The following is a 17,120-nucleotide window of genomic DNA, read 5'->3' on the forward strand; positions in this document are numbered from 1 at the left end:
TGGTAAAACCGCAGTAAAATTGATTGTCAAATGACTCGAAAATGTAGAGTGAAATGACGGAAAAATGACCGCCATTTGACGAGCATTGTGACGTGTGTGAGCAGCACAGTACTATGCTCACATCCTATAGGTGGGAGCGGAATGCACTATCACATTAATAGGAACGAAACGGAAAATTTGGTCACAAATGAACTTTTGTGACCAAATTTTCCGTTTCGTTCCTATTAATGTGATCGTGCATTCCGCTCCCACTTATAGGATGTGAGCATAGCACTGTGCTGCTCACACACGTCACAATGCTCGTCAATTGGCGGTCATTTTTCCGTCATTTCACTCTACATTTTCGAGCCATTTGACAATCAATTTTACTGCGGTTTTACCATTTATATAACCGCCATATAACGTGAATTTTACTTGCAGATTTACTTTACCTGGAGCAGCCCTGCAAAAACGCTCCACGTCATTTTACTAGTCATTTTACGGTCATTGTGACTTTCTGCAGCGGTTATATTCATAGTAATTTTTGCATGGGCGGATTAGGTTTTGTGACCAAATTTTCCGTTTCGTTCCTATTAATGTGATAGTGCATTCCGCTCCCACCTATAGGATGTGAGCATAGTACTGTGCTGCTCACACACGTCACAATGCTCGTCAAATGGCGGTCATTTTTCCGTCATTTCACTCTACATTTTCGAGTCATTTGACAATCAATTTTACTGCGGTTTTACCATTTATATAACCGCCATATAACGTGAATTTTACCTGCAGATTTACTCTACCTGGAGCAGCCATATGAATAAAATATGAACCAAAAAAATTGAATTTTCAATATTTATTATTTTCAATATTATTATATATGTACATGAAATTGGAACTTATATTAATCCAGTTCATATAAAACAGAAGAACTTTAATAATAAATAAACTCGCTTAATTGGTTTTTGTTTTCCAATTGAAATCTCTTCTAAGCGAGCAAAAAAATAATATTAAGCTTTAGAAAAAACTCCAATTATTTGAATGATCTACAACTTAAAGCTTAGTATAAATTCAGATCAAAAATATTCAAAGGTGTCGTGGAATCCGATTGCTCTCGTAATTGAAGAACTTAAAAATGTACGACTATTAATTGAGTCAGACTTATTATTGTTCTAAATCTAATCATTCAAGCAATAATTCTGCAACCCTTAGCAGGAGTATTGATTGGTTTCAAATCTAATTCCGACAGCAATCGTATCACATCCCTTATTATATATGTACGTGATATTGCAACTTAAATTAATACTGTTGATATAAAGAAAAGTAAATACTTTAATAATAAATCAACTCTCTTAATTGATTTTTGTTTTCCAATTGAAATCATTTCCTGTGCATGGACATCGCTAACCTGTGTTGGCAAAAGATATGATTATACTGTCTTCGATAGATAGTCGGACGAGCCACTACTCGGCGAAGTAGAGATGACCGTTGTGTCGGTGGCAGCTGTTACAACAGCAGTTTCTAACTTTACACCATCCGTACGGTGTGATGAAAGCTTTAGCTGTAATGCAAATATATAGATGGGTTAAAGTGGTTTTCGTATGTTATTCAACAACTCACCCTATACCATCATCACAGCCTCCTCATCGATTTTGAATATGTGTACTGTTTCAGTATTCAGACCCAGTTCGTTTGGTGCAATATTTTCGATTTGATGAATATGTATACTATCCGTTAGGCAGACAATTAGGTGCAATCGATTCATTCATATACTGTGGGTATTTGAGCCGTAGACGCAATGGCAGATATTTTGATTCTTTTTGAAGTGTAACATTTGTGAACAGTTGGGTTTCTCTGCTGTCACCATCACCACTAGAGAGCTATTGAAGAAACGCTCGACCAAGATAATATGTGAGATTTACACGCATAGATTTCTTCCACCTTATCACAGTTATTGATGGAGAAAATGCGAAAGCCATATTCACCATCCAATACCGAAATAGAACTGTAGAGGAAGAAACATTTTATAAAATTTAATAAAATCAAAAAATGATAGTTGTGCTAAAATGGGGTAACGTATTGTATGTTAAAGTATAGCGAAGTCTCAGCGGCTTTGTCCTGCTGAAAATTGAGTTTGAATAGGTTTTATTCTTCATTCTTAGAAACATGTACGAAGGTACCTGGTAAGATATTAAAAATCCTCAACGCTTTTTTTGCTATAACTTAAAAAACTCATATTCAAACTTCTGCTTAACTTCTACATATCAATAGCTACCTTTACCACCAGGAGTCACTATTGCTTCTACGCCTATGCTATTGTTTCCTACATCGATGGGCTTTGTAATAAAATAAACAGCTATCTCCCCAATCTCTCCAGTTTTGTCGCCTCGCGAAACCTGATATTGTCACCAACCAAATCATCGGTGACCTTATTTAAAACATGACCGCGCCAAATGCCGACCATATGGCATTACCCTACCGACTGTCTTACACCCTAAAATGTTGGGTGTGACTTTCGATCAGGATCTACATCTTGGAGAGCATGCACTAGCAATTGTAACGAAAATCGTCGTTGGTGTGAGGTCTTAGCCGATCTCCAGATCTGTAGAAAAGGAGCTTATTAGCTTAATGCTTAAGATGATGCGGGAATAACCAAGTAAGCTCCTTCCAACCTTTGATTCGGGGGATGGTATAATGGTATGAAGATGATAGCGTGCGACAACATCGCGAGCTTGCGATGGCTGGAGGAAGGGGTTCCAAACCTCCAAATGCAGGGCACGAACGCTCGTTTTGAGATGGTGGATAAAGCGCAAATCCCCAAGGTAACAAAAGTTAAGGTATGGATACCATGCGTGATGAAGTCGGAGGATACACTGCGACTTTTGCAGAATCAGAATCCGAACATATCGACACAGGATTCGAAGGTCCTTACTGTATCTCGGCCTACGGGCGAAGGTTAGTTATACATCTTCCAAATAAACAAGCAGGCGGAGGATATATTGTACGCGCAGCTTGGAAAAATGTCCTTAGGTACAGGCAAAATGTATATGCGACTCAGGAAAAGAAGTCGCGGGTATTAAAGTCCTAACACGGTGGACGTCGAAAAGGACCTCAAAAGCCTAAGGGAAAAAAGACAGGTGGAGGTAGCCCACGTCACCCCGAATGTGTTAGAAGGGGACCAACAGCCAGATGGTGCTGTGAGTCGCACAGAGGAACACCCGGCACAACAGGTACAAGAGGCTGAAGGGGGCTTCGAACACTCTAAACCAAAAGGGCTAGAGGAGGACGACGACGTCACGATGAAGGTGCTGGAGGGGGACAATCAGCCCATTGGTACTGCGAGTCATACAGATAAACCTCCAACACAGTAAAGTGGCGTCGAGCGAACTCCTCCTCCTAACGCGCTGATCCAGGAGTCGTGGCTTCCATCGGGAGGAAAGGTTTCTGGACTTAGCGCGCGCGGATTTGGCGTTTACTATGCGCAAACGGAAGGACGGGTGCGAGCTGTAGTAATGGTAAGGAAACAGCTGCATTCATATATGCTACCTAATTACACTACTGAGGACCTCGTAGTGGTGGTGAAATCGCCGGGCTCAGATGGTACATGTCCGGCCATGCTACAAGTTTCAAGTAGGGCGGTCGTGGGATGGCTTAAAATAATATTCGATGGGTGCATAAACTGAATCATGTACCGCACTCTTGGAGAACTGCTCGTGTAGCTTTCCTACCAAAGGCGGGGAAGATCGGTCACGTGTATCCCAAAGATTATAGACCCATAATTTCTGCTCAAAACCTTTGAGAGGCTGATAGATGTGTACATAAAGTCCAACGTGGATGAAAAGCTGCTCTCCACAACACAACAGGCGTACACCAAAGGCAAGTCAGTAGACACCGCATTGCATAGGGTGGTAATAAGCATAGAAAAAGCCCTGGAATATAAGGAATATGCTCTAGAAGTCTTCTTAAGCATTGCCGGGGCTTTCTAAATGGGCGATTATTGATGGTCTTAATTACGTTAAAGTACATCCAGCCTTACCCAGATGGATCGACTGCATGTTAAACTGCAGTAAGATTACATCGCAATGGGGATTGTACGCGGCCACGAAATTAGTGGACAGGGGCACTCCGGGTGCTATCACCTCTGCTGTGGACGCTGGTCATAAACCAACTGCTTAGGGGATTCTACGAGGGACCAGAAAAACTTACGGTTTACGCAGATGACGTTGCATATGGTCTTGTTTACAAAGAGGTACAAGGTCCCTAATTGGACCAGGCCTAAGTTAGGAGGGGCGACCCTACGGGGAAACCTTGCACAAAATATCTAGGAATGATCCTAGACAGTAAGCTGTCATGGAAGCTCAACGTGGAGGAGAGGGTGAGGAAGGCTTAAACGGCACTTTATGCATGTAAAAGAATGCAAAAGAACCGGCATATACGATCAGAAGGAACTCGATGACGATGCCTCAAAACTAACAACCAAGAGCAATAATTATCATTTCACTGACACAAATTTTATAGTTTTTTCTTCCGGAGTTGGACACAATCTTTTCATAATTTTACTTAACAATTTAAGATTAGAAATTTTTTTCAATTTGTATTTTGACTTACCAGCAACAACAGAATCATGTTTAATTGTACGCCGCACAATCATTATAGCATCATGTAACGAAGCTCAGTTTCTTTCAAAAATTGTTCGGCACCGCCACGTAAAATCAATGTATATGTTCTAGCATTAACGCAACCTTTAAATAATTATAAACTATAAAAATCAAGTTAATGTCAAACCCACTATCAAACCTTGGAAAATGTTGAAATGTTCACCACCAACTTGACGTTCTTCAAAGTAATCACATTGACCCAAAACACTTGAATTAATATCATTAGCTGTAGTCATAACAGCTCCACCACAAGCTTTCATTGTACGTTTCAAATCTTCTTCTGGTACACTAACAGAACATTTCACGATCTGCAAAATACTGTGTACCAACATCACCAATTGGTAGTTTAGAAAACACAACATTGGCGCCTTACTTACCTATTTTATTGTACAGGAGACGCCATTCAGCATTAACAATTTTCTGATACTCTTGGACATTGGAGACCATTGCTGTGGCAGAGCATTTTTCCAATAAAGCACTTCGTTGTTCCTTTGATTGGCGCTTCCACATGTCCACATTTCATATTTTGGTCATGCATAATTATAATGCTTTACGTATAGCTTTAATGATAATACGTGCATGCACACCTTCCTCAACATATGGTTTAACTTGTTTTAAGATTTCACCTGCTTAAAGTACTACTGAAGAGGTGCCATCGCCGACCTGATAAGAGAAACATTTTTATTCTACACATTCTAATATAACAAAAAACTTACCTCAGCATTTTGAAATTTGGCGATATCTACTAGAGTTATATGGCTGGATTCACAATATCCAATAGTTTCATAATGGTTGCCCCATCATTTGAAATTGTGGCCTTACCACTGGAATCAACAATATGCTTGTCCATACTACGTGAACCCAATTGAATGCGAGGCATTGATGTGGATATGCGTTGAGGTTTACCATGAGAGCTATCGGTACCCAAGCATTTTTTACACAAATACTCATGGACGTTCATATTTATCGACACGCTGTCCGGTATGGCCCAAATGTTGGAAATATGCAGTTGGCACTGTTGACAAAAAATATGGATCAATGAACACAAGTAAAAGTGAAAGAATTTTTTTACCATCTCTTGTTACTTTACACATTAGACATTGGAAACGACGACCAGCATCTAAAAGTTGCTATTGAGCCTTGCAACGATTAGATCTAATTGCACCCAATTCACCAAAATTTACAATGGGTGGCTCATATTCACCCTCATCCGTTCGTGCCATTGGTGAGGCGGTAAGTGTAATGGACAAATCTGTTGTTTTTAATAAATCAGCTGTTGCAGGTATGCAATACAAAGACGACCTGCAAAGAAGAAAGATCAATGTAATTGCCAAACAAAACATTAATTTCGATTATCGATACCTAACGTAACGTGGCGAGGTGTTACCCTGATCTTCTACCACATATTTTGTGGTCACCAATGGTGGTAATAAACCCTGTTCATTAGTAATAAAAGCACCACCAGCGCTATTTTGATTTTCAATGATAACGCTTATCGGATTTGGCATCTGATCGGGATCTAAACGGCGTTGGGCTTGATCATACTGTTCCGGCTGTTGATATTTACCAGTAACAGGTGCAGGTGGTTGCTAAAGAAAATAACACAAAAATAATCATCAGCAAATTTGTAAATTATTAGTTGTATTAGCATACATTATAACCAGGACGTCCGGACGTGTCCGGGTATTGGGGGTTGACACGGCTTGGGTGGTTGACTGAGCATTGGCGTCTGTCCAGGTTGTGTTGGTGGCATCATAAAAGCCATCAATAACAAGTGCCAAGAATATATCCGCGGCATACCTGCCGACCAAAATGATTCAAGGGGTTGTGATTGCCAACCTCACCTACCCGTGGCGAATCCTGTACCTAACAATTTGGTGTGAACAATTGGTGCCAGTTAACCCTCTGAAATAATCGGCGCAATTGTACGCCATTGTGTTGGCATTAATTAGGCAAAATGCAAAAACTTTTCATCCTCCTCGCGTGACCATTCTGTCTTCTTTAAGCTAGGATCAAGCCATTCGTACCAGCGTGCCTTACATTGCTTGGCAGATTTGCGGTGCAGCAGTGATACAATACGTGACCACTGGTTTTTGCCATATTTCATTACAGCTACTTTGAGGATTTCATCCTGAAAGTTATCAATTTAGTTAATAAACGGCCAAGAGTAACCAGTCGCGTCAAATGCTTACCTCAGTGTTTCTCCACACACCACCTTTTATCATTATTCGCGGCATGGTGCTATATAATTGTGAATTCTTTCGATGAGCACAAAAATCAAATCAAAAATTTTTGTCGAAATAAACAGCAAAAATCATTGTATATTAAAGACTTTGGGAAAATTTTAGAATAACACCCCCGAGTTCGGGGTAAAACTTGGTATCAAATGAAAGAGGGAGTTCTCCCGATCACAAATATATATATTTTAAAGTGCGCAAACTTATAATTTAAAAGTTATTTGTTGTTAAAGTTTGCAAATTTAACAAATTTCTATAGAACTTTAAATTACAATTTACACATCTTTCAAAACCTTAATCCACATACATATCTATATAAATTGGCAACGATAAACTTAATTTGCATTTTAGTATATTTCACATTTCATTTTTGCATTGTTTTCACTTATTATAAATGTTTTTATTAAATCAATCGCGCTTTTGTAGCAACATGCACATATATATATGTATATATAGATATATTTTATTGATGACATTACAAAGCTGTGCTGCCACATATATATACGTATACACATATAAAATTTGTATAGAAATTTGCAAACTTTAACACCTAATTACTTTTAAATTATAAGTTTGCGAGCTTTAAAATATATATATATGTGATCTGAAGAACTCCCTGTTAATTTTAAATATTTCCGGAGATATTCCATTTAAAACTCTCAAAATTGAAAAAATTTTCGACCACCAAATGTTTTGCTGTCTCTGCTGAATTAGAAATGGCGAATTTTTTTGCACGCAAAAATTACGTATTTTGCTATCCCTATAAAAATATTAGGTGCGAGAGAGCACGATACATTGTGGGAAAGCTAAATTTGTCAACATGCTATTTTATTTGAAGAATTTTTCATTCCAAATCGTCACCCCTGTCAAAAATTCGTGTGTTTGTGTGCGTTTTTGGTCACACGATTTTTGCAGGGAGCCATATGAATAAAATATGAACCAAAAAATTGAATTTTCAATATTTATTATTTTCAATATTATTATATATGTACATGAAATGGGAACTTATATTAATCCAGTTCATATAAAACAGAAGAACTTTAATAATAAATAAACTCGCTTAATTGGTTTTTGTTTTCCAATCTCTTCTAAGCGAGCAAAAAAATAATATTAAGCTTTAGACAAAACTCCAATTATTTGAATAATCTACAACTTAAAGCTTAGTAGAAATTCAGATCAAGAATATTCAAAGGTGTCGTGGATCCGATTGCTGTCGTAATTGATGAACTTAAAAATGTACGACTAGTAATTGAGTCAGACTTATTATTGTTCTAAATCTAATCATTCAAGCAATAATTCTGCAACCCATAGCAGGAGTATTGATTGGTTTCAAATCTAATTCCAACAGCAATCGTACCACGACATACTTTATTATATATGCACATGAAATTGTAACTTAAATTAATACAGTTCATATAAAGAAAAGTAAGTACTTTAATAATAACATAAACTCTCTTAATTGGTTTTTGTTTTCCAATTGAAATCTTTTCTAAGCGAGCAGAAAATAATTTTAAGCTTTAGAAAAAACTCCAATTATTTGAATAATCTACAACTGAAAGCTTAGTAGAAATTCAGATTAGGTTTACTCTTTTTTCAGATCAAGAATATTCAAAGGTGTCGTAGAATCCGATTGCTGTCGTAATTGATGAATTTAAAAATGTACGACTTGTAATTAAGTCAGACTTATTATTGTTCTAAATCTAATTATTCATGCAATAATTCTACAACCCTTAGCAGGAGTATTGATTGGTTTCAAATCTAATTCCGACAGCAATCGTATCACATCCCTTATTATATATGTACGTGATATTGCAACTTAAATTAATACTGTTGATATAAAGAAAAGTAAATACTTTAATAATAAATAAACTCTCTTAATTGGTTTTTGTTTTCCAATTGAAATCTTTTCCTGTGCAAGCACATCGCTAACCTGCGTTGGCAAAAGATATGATTATACTGTCTTCGATAGATAGTCGGACGAGCCGTTACTCGGCGAAGTAGATATGACCGTTGTGTCGGTGGCAGCTGTTACAACAGCAGTTTCTAACTTTACACCATCCGTACAGTGTGATGAATGCTTCACTGCCTTTTCCAATTGCCTGGCGCCAGCAATTTTTGCTGTTTGTAAAGCTTTAGCTGTAATGCAAATATATAGATGGGTTAAAGTGGTTCTCGTATGTTATTCAACAACTCACCCTATACTATCATCACAGCCTCCTCATCGATTTTGAATATGTGTACTGTTTCAGTATTCAGACCCAGTTCGTTTGATGCAATATTTTCGAATTGATGAATATGTATACTATCCGTTAGGTGCGTTCGATTCATTCATATACTGTGGGTATTTGAGCCGTAGACGCAATTGATATATTGTAAAATTTGTAAACAATTGGGTTTCTCTGCTGTCACCATCACCACTAGAGAGCTATTGAAGAAACGCTCGACCAAGATATGTTGCGATTTACACGCATAGATTTTTTCCACCTTGTCAGTTATTGATGGAGAAAATGCGAAAGCCATATTTACCATCCAATACGGAAATGGAACTGTGGAGGAAGAAACAGTTTATAAAATTTAATAAAATCAATAAATGTTAGTTGTGTTAAAATGGGGTAAAGTATCGTATTTTAAAGTATAGCGAAGTTTGAATAGGTCTCATTCTTCATTCTTAGAAACATGTACGAAGGTACCTCGTAAGATATTAAAAATCCTCAACGCTTTTTTGCAATAACTTAAAAAAAACTCATATTCATCAAATTTCTGTTTTACTTCTACATATCAATAGCTATCTTTACCACCAGAAGGAGTCACTATTGCTTCTACACCTATGCTATTGTTTCCTACACCGATGAGCTTTGTAATAAAATAAACAGCTATCTCTCCAGTTTTGTCGCCTTGCGAAACCTGATATTGTAACCAACCAATCATCGGTGATCTTATTTAAAACATGGCCGCGCCAAATGTCGACCATATGACATTACCCTACCGACTGTCTTACACCTTAAAATTTTGGGTGTGACTTTCATCAGGATCTACATTTTGGTGAGCACGCAGCCGCAATTGTTCCGAGAATTCAGAGCCGTACCAAAATCCTCACATCCCTCGCTGGCAGTACCTGGGGAAAGGATAAAGAAACGCTCATGACTACACACAAAGCAATTAGCCAGCCGATTAAGTGATATGCGTCACCCATATGGTCGCCAAGCCTAAAAATTACCCACTGGAAGAAGCTACAGGCCTGCCAAAATACTGCTCTCAGAATTGCCACGGGCTGTCTTCTTATGTCCCCAGAACACCATCTGCATAATGAGGCGAGAATACTCCCCATCAGGGAGAGAAATGAGATGCTGACCAAACAGTTCCTGTTGAATACCCAGAAACCTGAGCATCCCAACAGACATCTGATTGGTCAACCCGCACCGCCTAGGGGCCTAAGGAGTTATCTCCGTAAGCATTTTGAGGAAATACGGCTCCTGAGAACCCAGCCGTATGAAGCGAAAAAACACAAGCAGGTCCTTGGTGAACTCCATAAACAAGCGTCGGACCTTTATGCTAGGAATTGCCCGGTGAATCCAGTACTCAAAGAAAAGTATGCAAACCTCGCGGTAGAGGAACGCATACTCCCCAGAGAAAAGCGAGTCACTCTAGCTCAACTTCGTTCTGGATACTGTAACAGGTTAAACTCTTACCTATCCAGAATCAACCCCGGCATACAAAATGTATGCCCGCTTGCAATGTGTCCCCACATGGCACCAACCATCTCTTTAATTGTAATGTGGAACCAACGCCTCTAACACCCCTTTCATTATGGTCCCCCCTGTCGAAACAGTAAGTTTCCTTGGACTCCTGTTAGAGGATATTGATGATAATTTCTGATCGGTCGCACCTATTGGATGGGGCGAAGCACTGCTACAATAACAACGTGTGAAAGATGGTTGCATCATTCGTTTGTTGCTCCCTGTTGCTTTGCTTATATTTTTTTTCTCAATTTTAAACAAATTCGCAACAATAACTAAACTTTTAATTTGTTAACAAAAATAGAAATGCGCAACAAAATTTCAATTGGCAAATCAGCTGACTTCGAAGATTCGAAATTCCTATTCCCCAATTATTGTTCTCTCTAGGAGAAAAGAATTGGAGAAATTTTTCTGCGGTGCTATTAAGGCAATGACCTTTGACCTCGAGTAATTTTTTTTAGCTCGAATAGGATAGATGGGGACTTTTAATTTTAATATTTTTATGGTAAACTAGAGGTCCTCACTAAAATTTGGATTTGTAGTAATTTTTGTTATTTTAATTGTCTAAATTAGCCGTTCTAATATTAAAATCGCCACTCTCAATAAAAATCAAAAAACAAGTATGAAAAAGTTGTTAACGTTACAGTGCTTATGGATTCATTTTAAGAGTGCATTAAAAGAAAAAAGTTTTGTTAAGCACATTTTTAAAAAGGAAAGGAAAGGTCGGTAAAAATGAGACTTACCATATATTCATATCGGCTGCTGAGTGGAATATCACCAAATCTCGGCTGCCGTTCCAAAAACTTCCTTTCTCAGAATTCGTTTGAAGAACGCCCTATCTTAGAATTTGTTTCATAAACACTCTAGCTATTGTCAAAATGTGTTGTATTTGAGCTCAGATCGGTCATTTTTGAAGCCAAATCTGAGTTAGGGCATTCTTCAACCGAATTCTGTGATAGGGCTTTTCTAATATACGGGGTTATTCAAATATTTTCTGAGAAAGGTGCTTTTCGAAACGGCACCCGAGACCGGGTGATATTGTTGAGCAGTGTTTCGCCCCACCTAACTGCTACAACAACAACCGGGTGATAATCCAATCAGCAGGCGATATGGATATAAGCTTTCATTTAGTTGTCCCATTTTTACTGAGCTTTTGTTTTTGTGCCTTTCGTTTTACGGATATGTTTAGATATAAGTTTTTTTATTAACTTTTAAAATAAATCCATTTTTAACTGCCGCCCGTTCAAACTCTGAACCCTATTGTATATTCTTACGATTTCAATGAGAATGATTTCGCACACTCTGAGCACGAGTATGGTCGCTCGCCGGTATGCATACGTATATGTCGCTTTAGCTTAGATGAAGTTGTAAAATCTGTGAATTAACGATCAGTAAAATGAATATCATTTACAATCACAGTCTTATAAACCTTTACCCTTGTTGCAGAAATTGCACGTATATTTTCGTTTGGGTTTTGGCGGCTGCTGAATTTTAGTGGCCAAATTTTGCTTTAATTTAGCCTCCTCCTCCTTTAAGGCTGTCATATTTCGCTCCCGCGTTTCTGGATCTTCGTCTTTGTGCGTAGTTAAATGCGTACGTAACTTCGTAAAGTGAGGAAAAGTTGATGGGCAAAACTCACATCTATGAATATTTTTGCCCAGATGTGTACGTAAGTAAATGCGACAGCACTGGATCGCTTACAGCAAAGGTGCATTCGCAGTATTCGCATTTGTATGGTTTTCCACCGGTATGAGTACGTATATGACGGCGTAGATTTAGAGTGTAGGTAAAGCCTTTTTTTTTAAAAGCTTGTTGTCGCTGAAGTTTCACTGCCTTTTTGAGCGCTCTGAAAGCTTATGTGTGATGATGCATCATCACCACCCAAAGAACTATTAGACTGATCTTCGCAATTTTCCTCTAGTATAGTAGATGGTCTGAGAAGTTTCACCATTTTCAAAGGTGAAGTTTGTAAAGTGGTATCGCCCACTATTGTGGAGTCCCACATTTTAGATGGCGCTTCAATATCTTCTAGTAGTGTTACATCAATACTTTTTAAAGGAGTTTCATTATCCAATTGATGCTGCTCCTGTACGCATAAGTCATGCAATAGACGTTGCAGTGATTGTGCTTCTTCATCTATTTCTTGTAGTTCTAAGATTATATTATTAAATTTATACCACGCAATCTTATCAACTTTCAATATGTTGTATATTCACTTACCTTGTTTACAAGGGATTTTAAAATAGTTTCCATCGGCGCTGCGCTTTTTAGCAACTTCTTTAACCATATCCTTGTTCTCGCTATGTATGTACTTAAATAGTGTGCTGTTAGGATCGGATGCTGTTTTATCATACATTTTTTCCAAAGCCATAAAACTTTCATCAGACGTACGTTGCTGTTGGCATTCAAATATAGTTTCGTCACAAGATGCCTTAGTTGAAAAATTATAAGGAATCCTCTTTATAGTGTTTGCATTGTTGGATTTATTTTCATCCTCCATTTCAAATAGTTTGTTCATTGCATTTCCGCTAACAGCAACGTTACTTTCGTGTTGATCCACATCCTCTACATCCAAGCTAAAGCGTTGGCAAGATACCGGCTCTTTAGCAGGCGTTGTAGCCTTTCTAAATGTGTTCGTGAATCGAGAAAAAAATGTTGAAGATATTGTTTGTATTAATTTTTAATAATAGGTATATATTACCATGCTAAAGTGATTTATCTTTTTAAAAGTAAAGTAATAAAGTTATACAAGCTAGTAGCTACTTTTTAGTCAAAGATTTGGAAAAATTTCGAATTCTTATATAGTAAGCCAATTTACTCTACAGTATTTAAAACATCCATCTCCATGCTCACTCGAATGGCTCATCATAAACAAGCATGCAATTTTAATGATATATTTATAAGCATTTACAGTTGCATGACAAGTAATTTCTTGACTTTTGCACGCCAAGCTTTATTTGCTTGAAATTTTTCCAATCCAGACATTTGTATTCAGGAAAATTGAAAAAGAGCAACAAACATCCAAGTTATATTTTGTTGAACCACATCAGACAAGGCGCGGTAATCTTCCAGGGTTTTCGTTACGAAATATCTTTTCCAGATAAGCTTATACCACTTGAGCACGCTACGTTGTGTTATTATTTTATCCAATAGTTTCTTAATGGTTGCCCCATCATTTGAAATTGTGGCCTTACCACTGGAATCAACAATATGCTTGTCCATATTACGTGAACCCAATGTAGTGCGTACAGCGTCCACAATTGAATGCGAGGTATTGATGTTGGATATGATGAATATTTTTTACATAAAAACTCATGTACCCAATACAAGTTCAGGCATACCGCCGATAACACACCTTTTAAACGACGTTGTGTCCAAATCACTTAGCGGTTTTTCTTCTATGATTTGTAGCAATTCTTCAACAAACGTTGGATCATGTATGGGATGCGACCAAAGTGGACCGCCCATCTATATTTGGGAATATAAGAAACAATTTGGTGTGAACAATTGGTGCCAGTTAACCCTCTGAAAAAGCGACTGACGCGCCTTTTTGAACGGACATAACCGTTTAAACGGTTAAGCACCAATTAAGTAAGAACGAAAAAATTTGATTTATTCGAGTTTAAATACTTAAGTGGGATAACTGAAACTTACATGATGTTTATCACCGCAATGCGCACAATTTGTATTAACATTTGGTCCAGTTGGTATACCGAATTTTTCATCCGCATTGCCTTTATCTGAGATCTTGCTTTTTACAATACCCATAGGCTGTAGCGTATAGGTATCACAACCAGTGCATTGAAATACCATTCATTGTTTGCTGTGTTCATAATATAAAGATATGGTAAGTAATTGGATTGTGGTAAAAGGCCAAAATGCTGTATACCAACCTCATGCTATATTTACACTTCGCTTGACTACTATGCATACGCACAAATACGCGTATATAAAAATTGGCAGAAATGCTCAAAAGTGGCTCAATATATTTTCCATAACGATTAGAGTGCGTTTCAATACAATGCAATAGTATACGCAATCCCATCTCATGGCAGCATTTCATACGCAAAGGCACAGAACTATATTTGGCATTGCAGGCTTCAGGCGTATTGCCTGCCAGCACAGCCATATCATTCGCAGTTACAAGTAATGAACCCCCACTCGTCAGTGATTGTATAGCGCCATCCAGAAAGCGATTCGGACAACATTAAGGATCTAGGTCTATAACATCGAAACGCTTCTCATATGAAGTTGAAAGGTACATGAGAGTCCTATTGCGAATTTTATTATTGATTATTACAGTTAAATCACTAGCTATTGATTCGTATATCAAACCTACATTGCATCCCCTTCGCTTGGCACAATTAAATGTTCCACTCCATTGTGTCGCATATTTACGCTAATGGAATCTACTGCCACCTTAGATAGATCATTTGCAACAATTTCACGCACGCCTGCTACTTCTTTTGCATAACTTATGCTACGTAAACCTGTTGCAGCAAGCGCTTCCAATATTCGCAGTCCATCATCGTATTTTACACCACCAGCCGTGTATGGTTTCTTGTCATTAGCATTGCTTTCTTTCCTTTGTATTTTGCGGATTTTTATGCGCCGCCGCTTCCCGCTCTCTTATCAACCGCTTTGAGTATACATTAAGTACTTAAATACTTAAATCACGATTAAATTCTTGTACTGGATTGTAGAATACGGCCCCGCCGGCAATAATTTCTGTAGTGCTTTCTTTGATCACACGTTCGGGTGCTTTGTCGTTCGTAGCGATCTGTTAATTCATAAAATTTAGGGCGATTTTGTTAATAACGCGAAACATATATTTACCTTATTTTCAGATATTTCCTCAACTTCCATTTTGGCTTTAAACTACTGTGCATCCAAGTTTTTGTTATCAGCTGTTCGGTGGTGGCATACGCTGTCTGCTGCTTTCGTTGAACAGTGAATCGTGGAAACTGTTTCAACAGAGGAAATATTTAAGCATTAAAGATGCACAACACTGTTTTTTTATAAATCAACGATGATAGCCAGCCTTGGGAGGTTGTTGCTGCTGCTATCGTGGCCTTGCATTACCCGGTTGCTGTTGTGGTATATACCTTGGTATAACTGGATGTGGCTTCATTGCCACACCTGGTCCAGTTGATGCGGACCACGAACAACAACCACCACGACCTACACTGTTTGGATTCACTTTGCTGCTGCAAACACACCTCCGTCACAATAATTAATGGAGACCATGGAGGGGTATCTCAACAAGAGAGGCGATTTTATTGCACACATAGCCGTTTTTTTACACCGAATTTTCTAATCTTTTTTTTTTTTCAATTTTGGGATAATAAATCTTAATGGTAACAAGAATTTTTTTCTTGTATGTATGTGGAAATCAAAATTTACTATTCTGCATTAGAATTGCTCACGATTATTTATACTATGCTATTACATATTTCACTTTCTTTCTTTATAAACATGCACACATTGATATGAGTTTTTTTTGCTAAAACACACTTTAGTAGACCAAAAAATATTAAAGAATGCGTATATTTTTTTTTTTTTTTTTGGGGTTTGGTTGAATGGCACGGACGTTAGTCCATAACGCCAGGTTATATATCAGATTGTTTTTTCTTCAGCTTGTTGTTGTCTTCAGATTGTTCCTGTTTTCCGTTTGTTGTTTTCTTTGTAGAGGTTGGTTTAGTTTTGCCAGGATGAATCTTTACAATGATTGCTTTGCCTTTGTAACGAAATTACAAAGATTGTATGTTGAACCAGGGATGCACCTTAACGTTAAGGTAATAGTTTATCAAAAAATTTCCCCCGTTTCCGTTGAAACACTTCGAAATATTATCGATAAAGAAATTATCAAGATGAATTGTACCTCGTTTTTAACCGAAACGAAGCGCTTTCGTTAACGTTAAAAACGTTGACAAAAACGTGATACTTTATGTTTGAATTGTGCTGGCAATGCTATAGCCGTGGTGGTAACAGCGAGCGGACATACACACACAAACTCCATGTAATTTGTTTGTGTAATTGCAGAGAGTATATAGCTATCATCCGGTGGCAAAATCCTGAGCCAGATAAATAAGTTTGCATGTAAATACAACAACAACGATTTGAGCCAGATAAATCCAGATAGAAGTCTGGTTCAATTTGTGAGCCAGATAATTTGTTAATTACTTCTTTTTATGTTGGCAACGCGGCCTTTAATATATGTACCTACTTTTTCAAAAGTAGATGTCGCTGCTTAGCCTTTCGCCGTATGAGTTAAATCAAAAACAGCGGCGACATCTGCCTATCACATTTCACGTGTGCGAAAATTTCACGACATCTGCTTCTCAAGTCTCTCAATGATCCAGAGCATTCCCGTGAGAATTGAGCGTGAGCCGGAGCTGTTAAGCTCACTGAAAAACGGCATATATTTGTTAAGAGGCGTCACTCCATACTTTGTTGTTGCCAAAGCAACCCTGTCATGTCGAATGTGATTCTCAAGGAAGTTTTGTTCAGTT

General features: G+C 37.9%; 2 protein-coding genes across 11 annotated transcripts; both read right to left on the reverse strand.

Moving 5' to 3' along the window:
* Positions 1–817: 817 nt before the first annotated feature.
* On the reverse strand, positions 818–7,665 carry LOC137250266 (protein transport protein Sec24C-like). Of its 4 annotated transcripts, none has more exons than XM_067782762.1 (10): positions 6,827–7,665; positions 6,288–6,765; positions 5,997–6,223; positions 5,707–5,936; positions 5,351–5,649; positions 5,012–5,297; positions 4,774–4,942; positions 4,585–4,718; positions 1,597–1,981; positions 818–1,537 (listed from the first exon to the last, which is right to left on the reverse strand). In XM_067782762.1, the coding sequence occupies exons 3-4, from the start codon at positions 6,140–6,142 to the stop codon at positions 5,765–5,767; spliced, it is 318 nt and encodes a 105-aa protein (XP_067638863.1). In that variant the 5' UTR covers positions 6,143–6,223; positions 6,288–6,765; positions 6,827–7,665; the 3' UTR covers positions 818–1,537; positions 1,597–1,981; positions 4,585–4,718; positions 4,774–4,942; positions 5,012–5,297; positions 5,351–5,649; positions 5,707–5,764. The 4 variants fall into 4 exon arrangements, with proteins under 4 accessions (XP_067638863.1, XP_067638861.1, XP_067638860.1 ...); XM_067782760.1 differs by having other exon boundaries at positions 1,597–1,917; positions 4,774–4,952; XM_067782759.1 differs by having other exon boundaries at positions 4,774–4,952.
* Positions 7,666–8,225: 560 nt separating this feature from the next.
* LOC137250265 (uncharacterized) lies at positions 8,226–16,399 on the reverse strand. Of its 7 annotated transcripts, none has more exons than XM_067782751.1 (10): positions 15,445–16,399; positions 14,948–15,388; positions 14,502–14,879; positions 14,263–14,431; positions 13,964–14,076; positions 12,829–13,232; positions 12,044–12,759; positions 11,883–11,982; positions 9,067–9,417; positions 8,226–9,007 (listed from the first exon to the last, which is right to left on the reverse strand). In XM_067782751.1, the coding sequence occupies exons 4-7, from the start codon at positions 14,419–14,421 to the stop codon at positions 12,410–12,412; spliced, it is 1,026 nt and encodes a 341-aa protein (XP_067638852.1). In that variant the 5' UTR covers positions 14,422–14,431; positions 14,502–14,879; positions 14,948–15,388; positions 15,445–16,399; the 3' UTR covers positions 8,226–9,007; positions 9,067–9,417; positions 11,883–11,982; positions 12,044–12,409. The 7 variants fall into 7 exon arrangements, with proteins under 7 accessions (XP_067638852.1, XP_067638853.1, XP_067638857.1 ...); XM_067782752.1 differs by having other exon boundaries at positions 11,818–11,982; XM_067782756.1 differs by lacking the exon at positions 11,883–11,982 and having other exon boundaries at positions 12,557–12,759.
* Between the last annotated feature and the right edge of the window lie 721 nt (positions 16,400–17,120).

Source organism: Eurosta solidaginis, chromosome 4, assembly GCF_040869045.1.
Source record: "Eurosta solidaginis isolate ZX-2024a chromosome 4, ASM4086904v1, whole genome shotgun sequence".
NCBI lineage: Eukaryota > Metazoa > Arthropoda > Insecta > Diptera > Tephritidae > Eurosta > Eurosta solidaginis.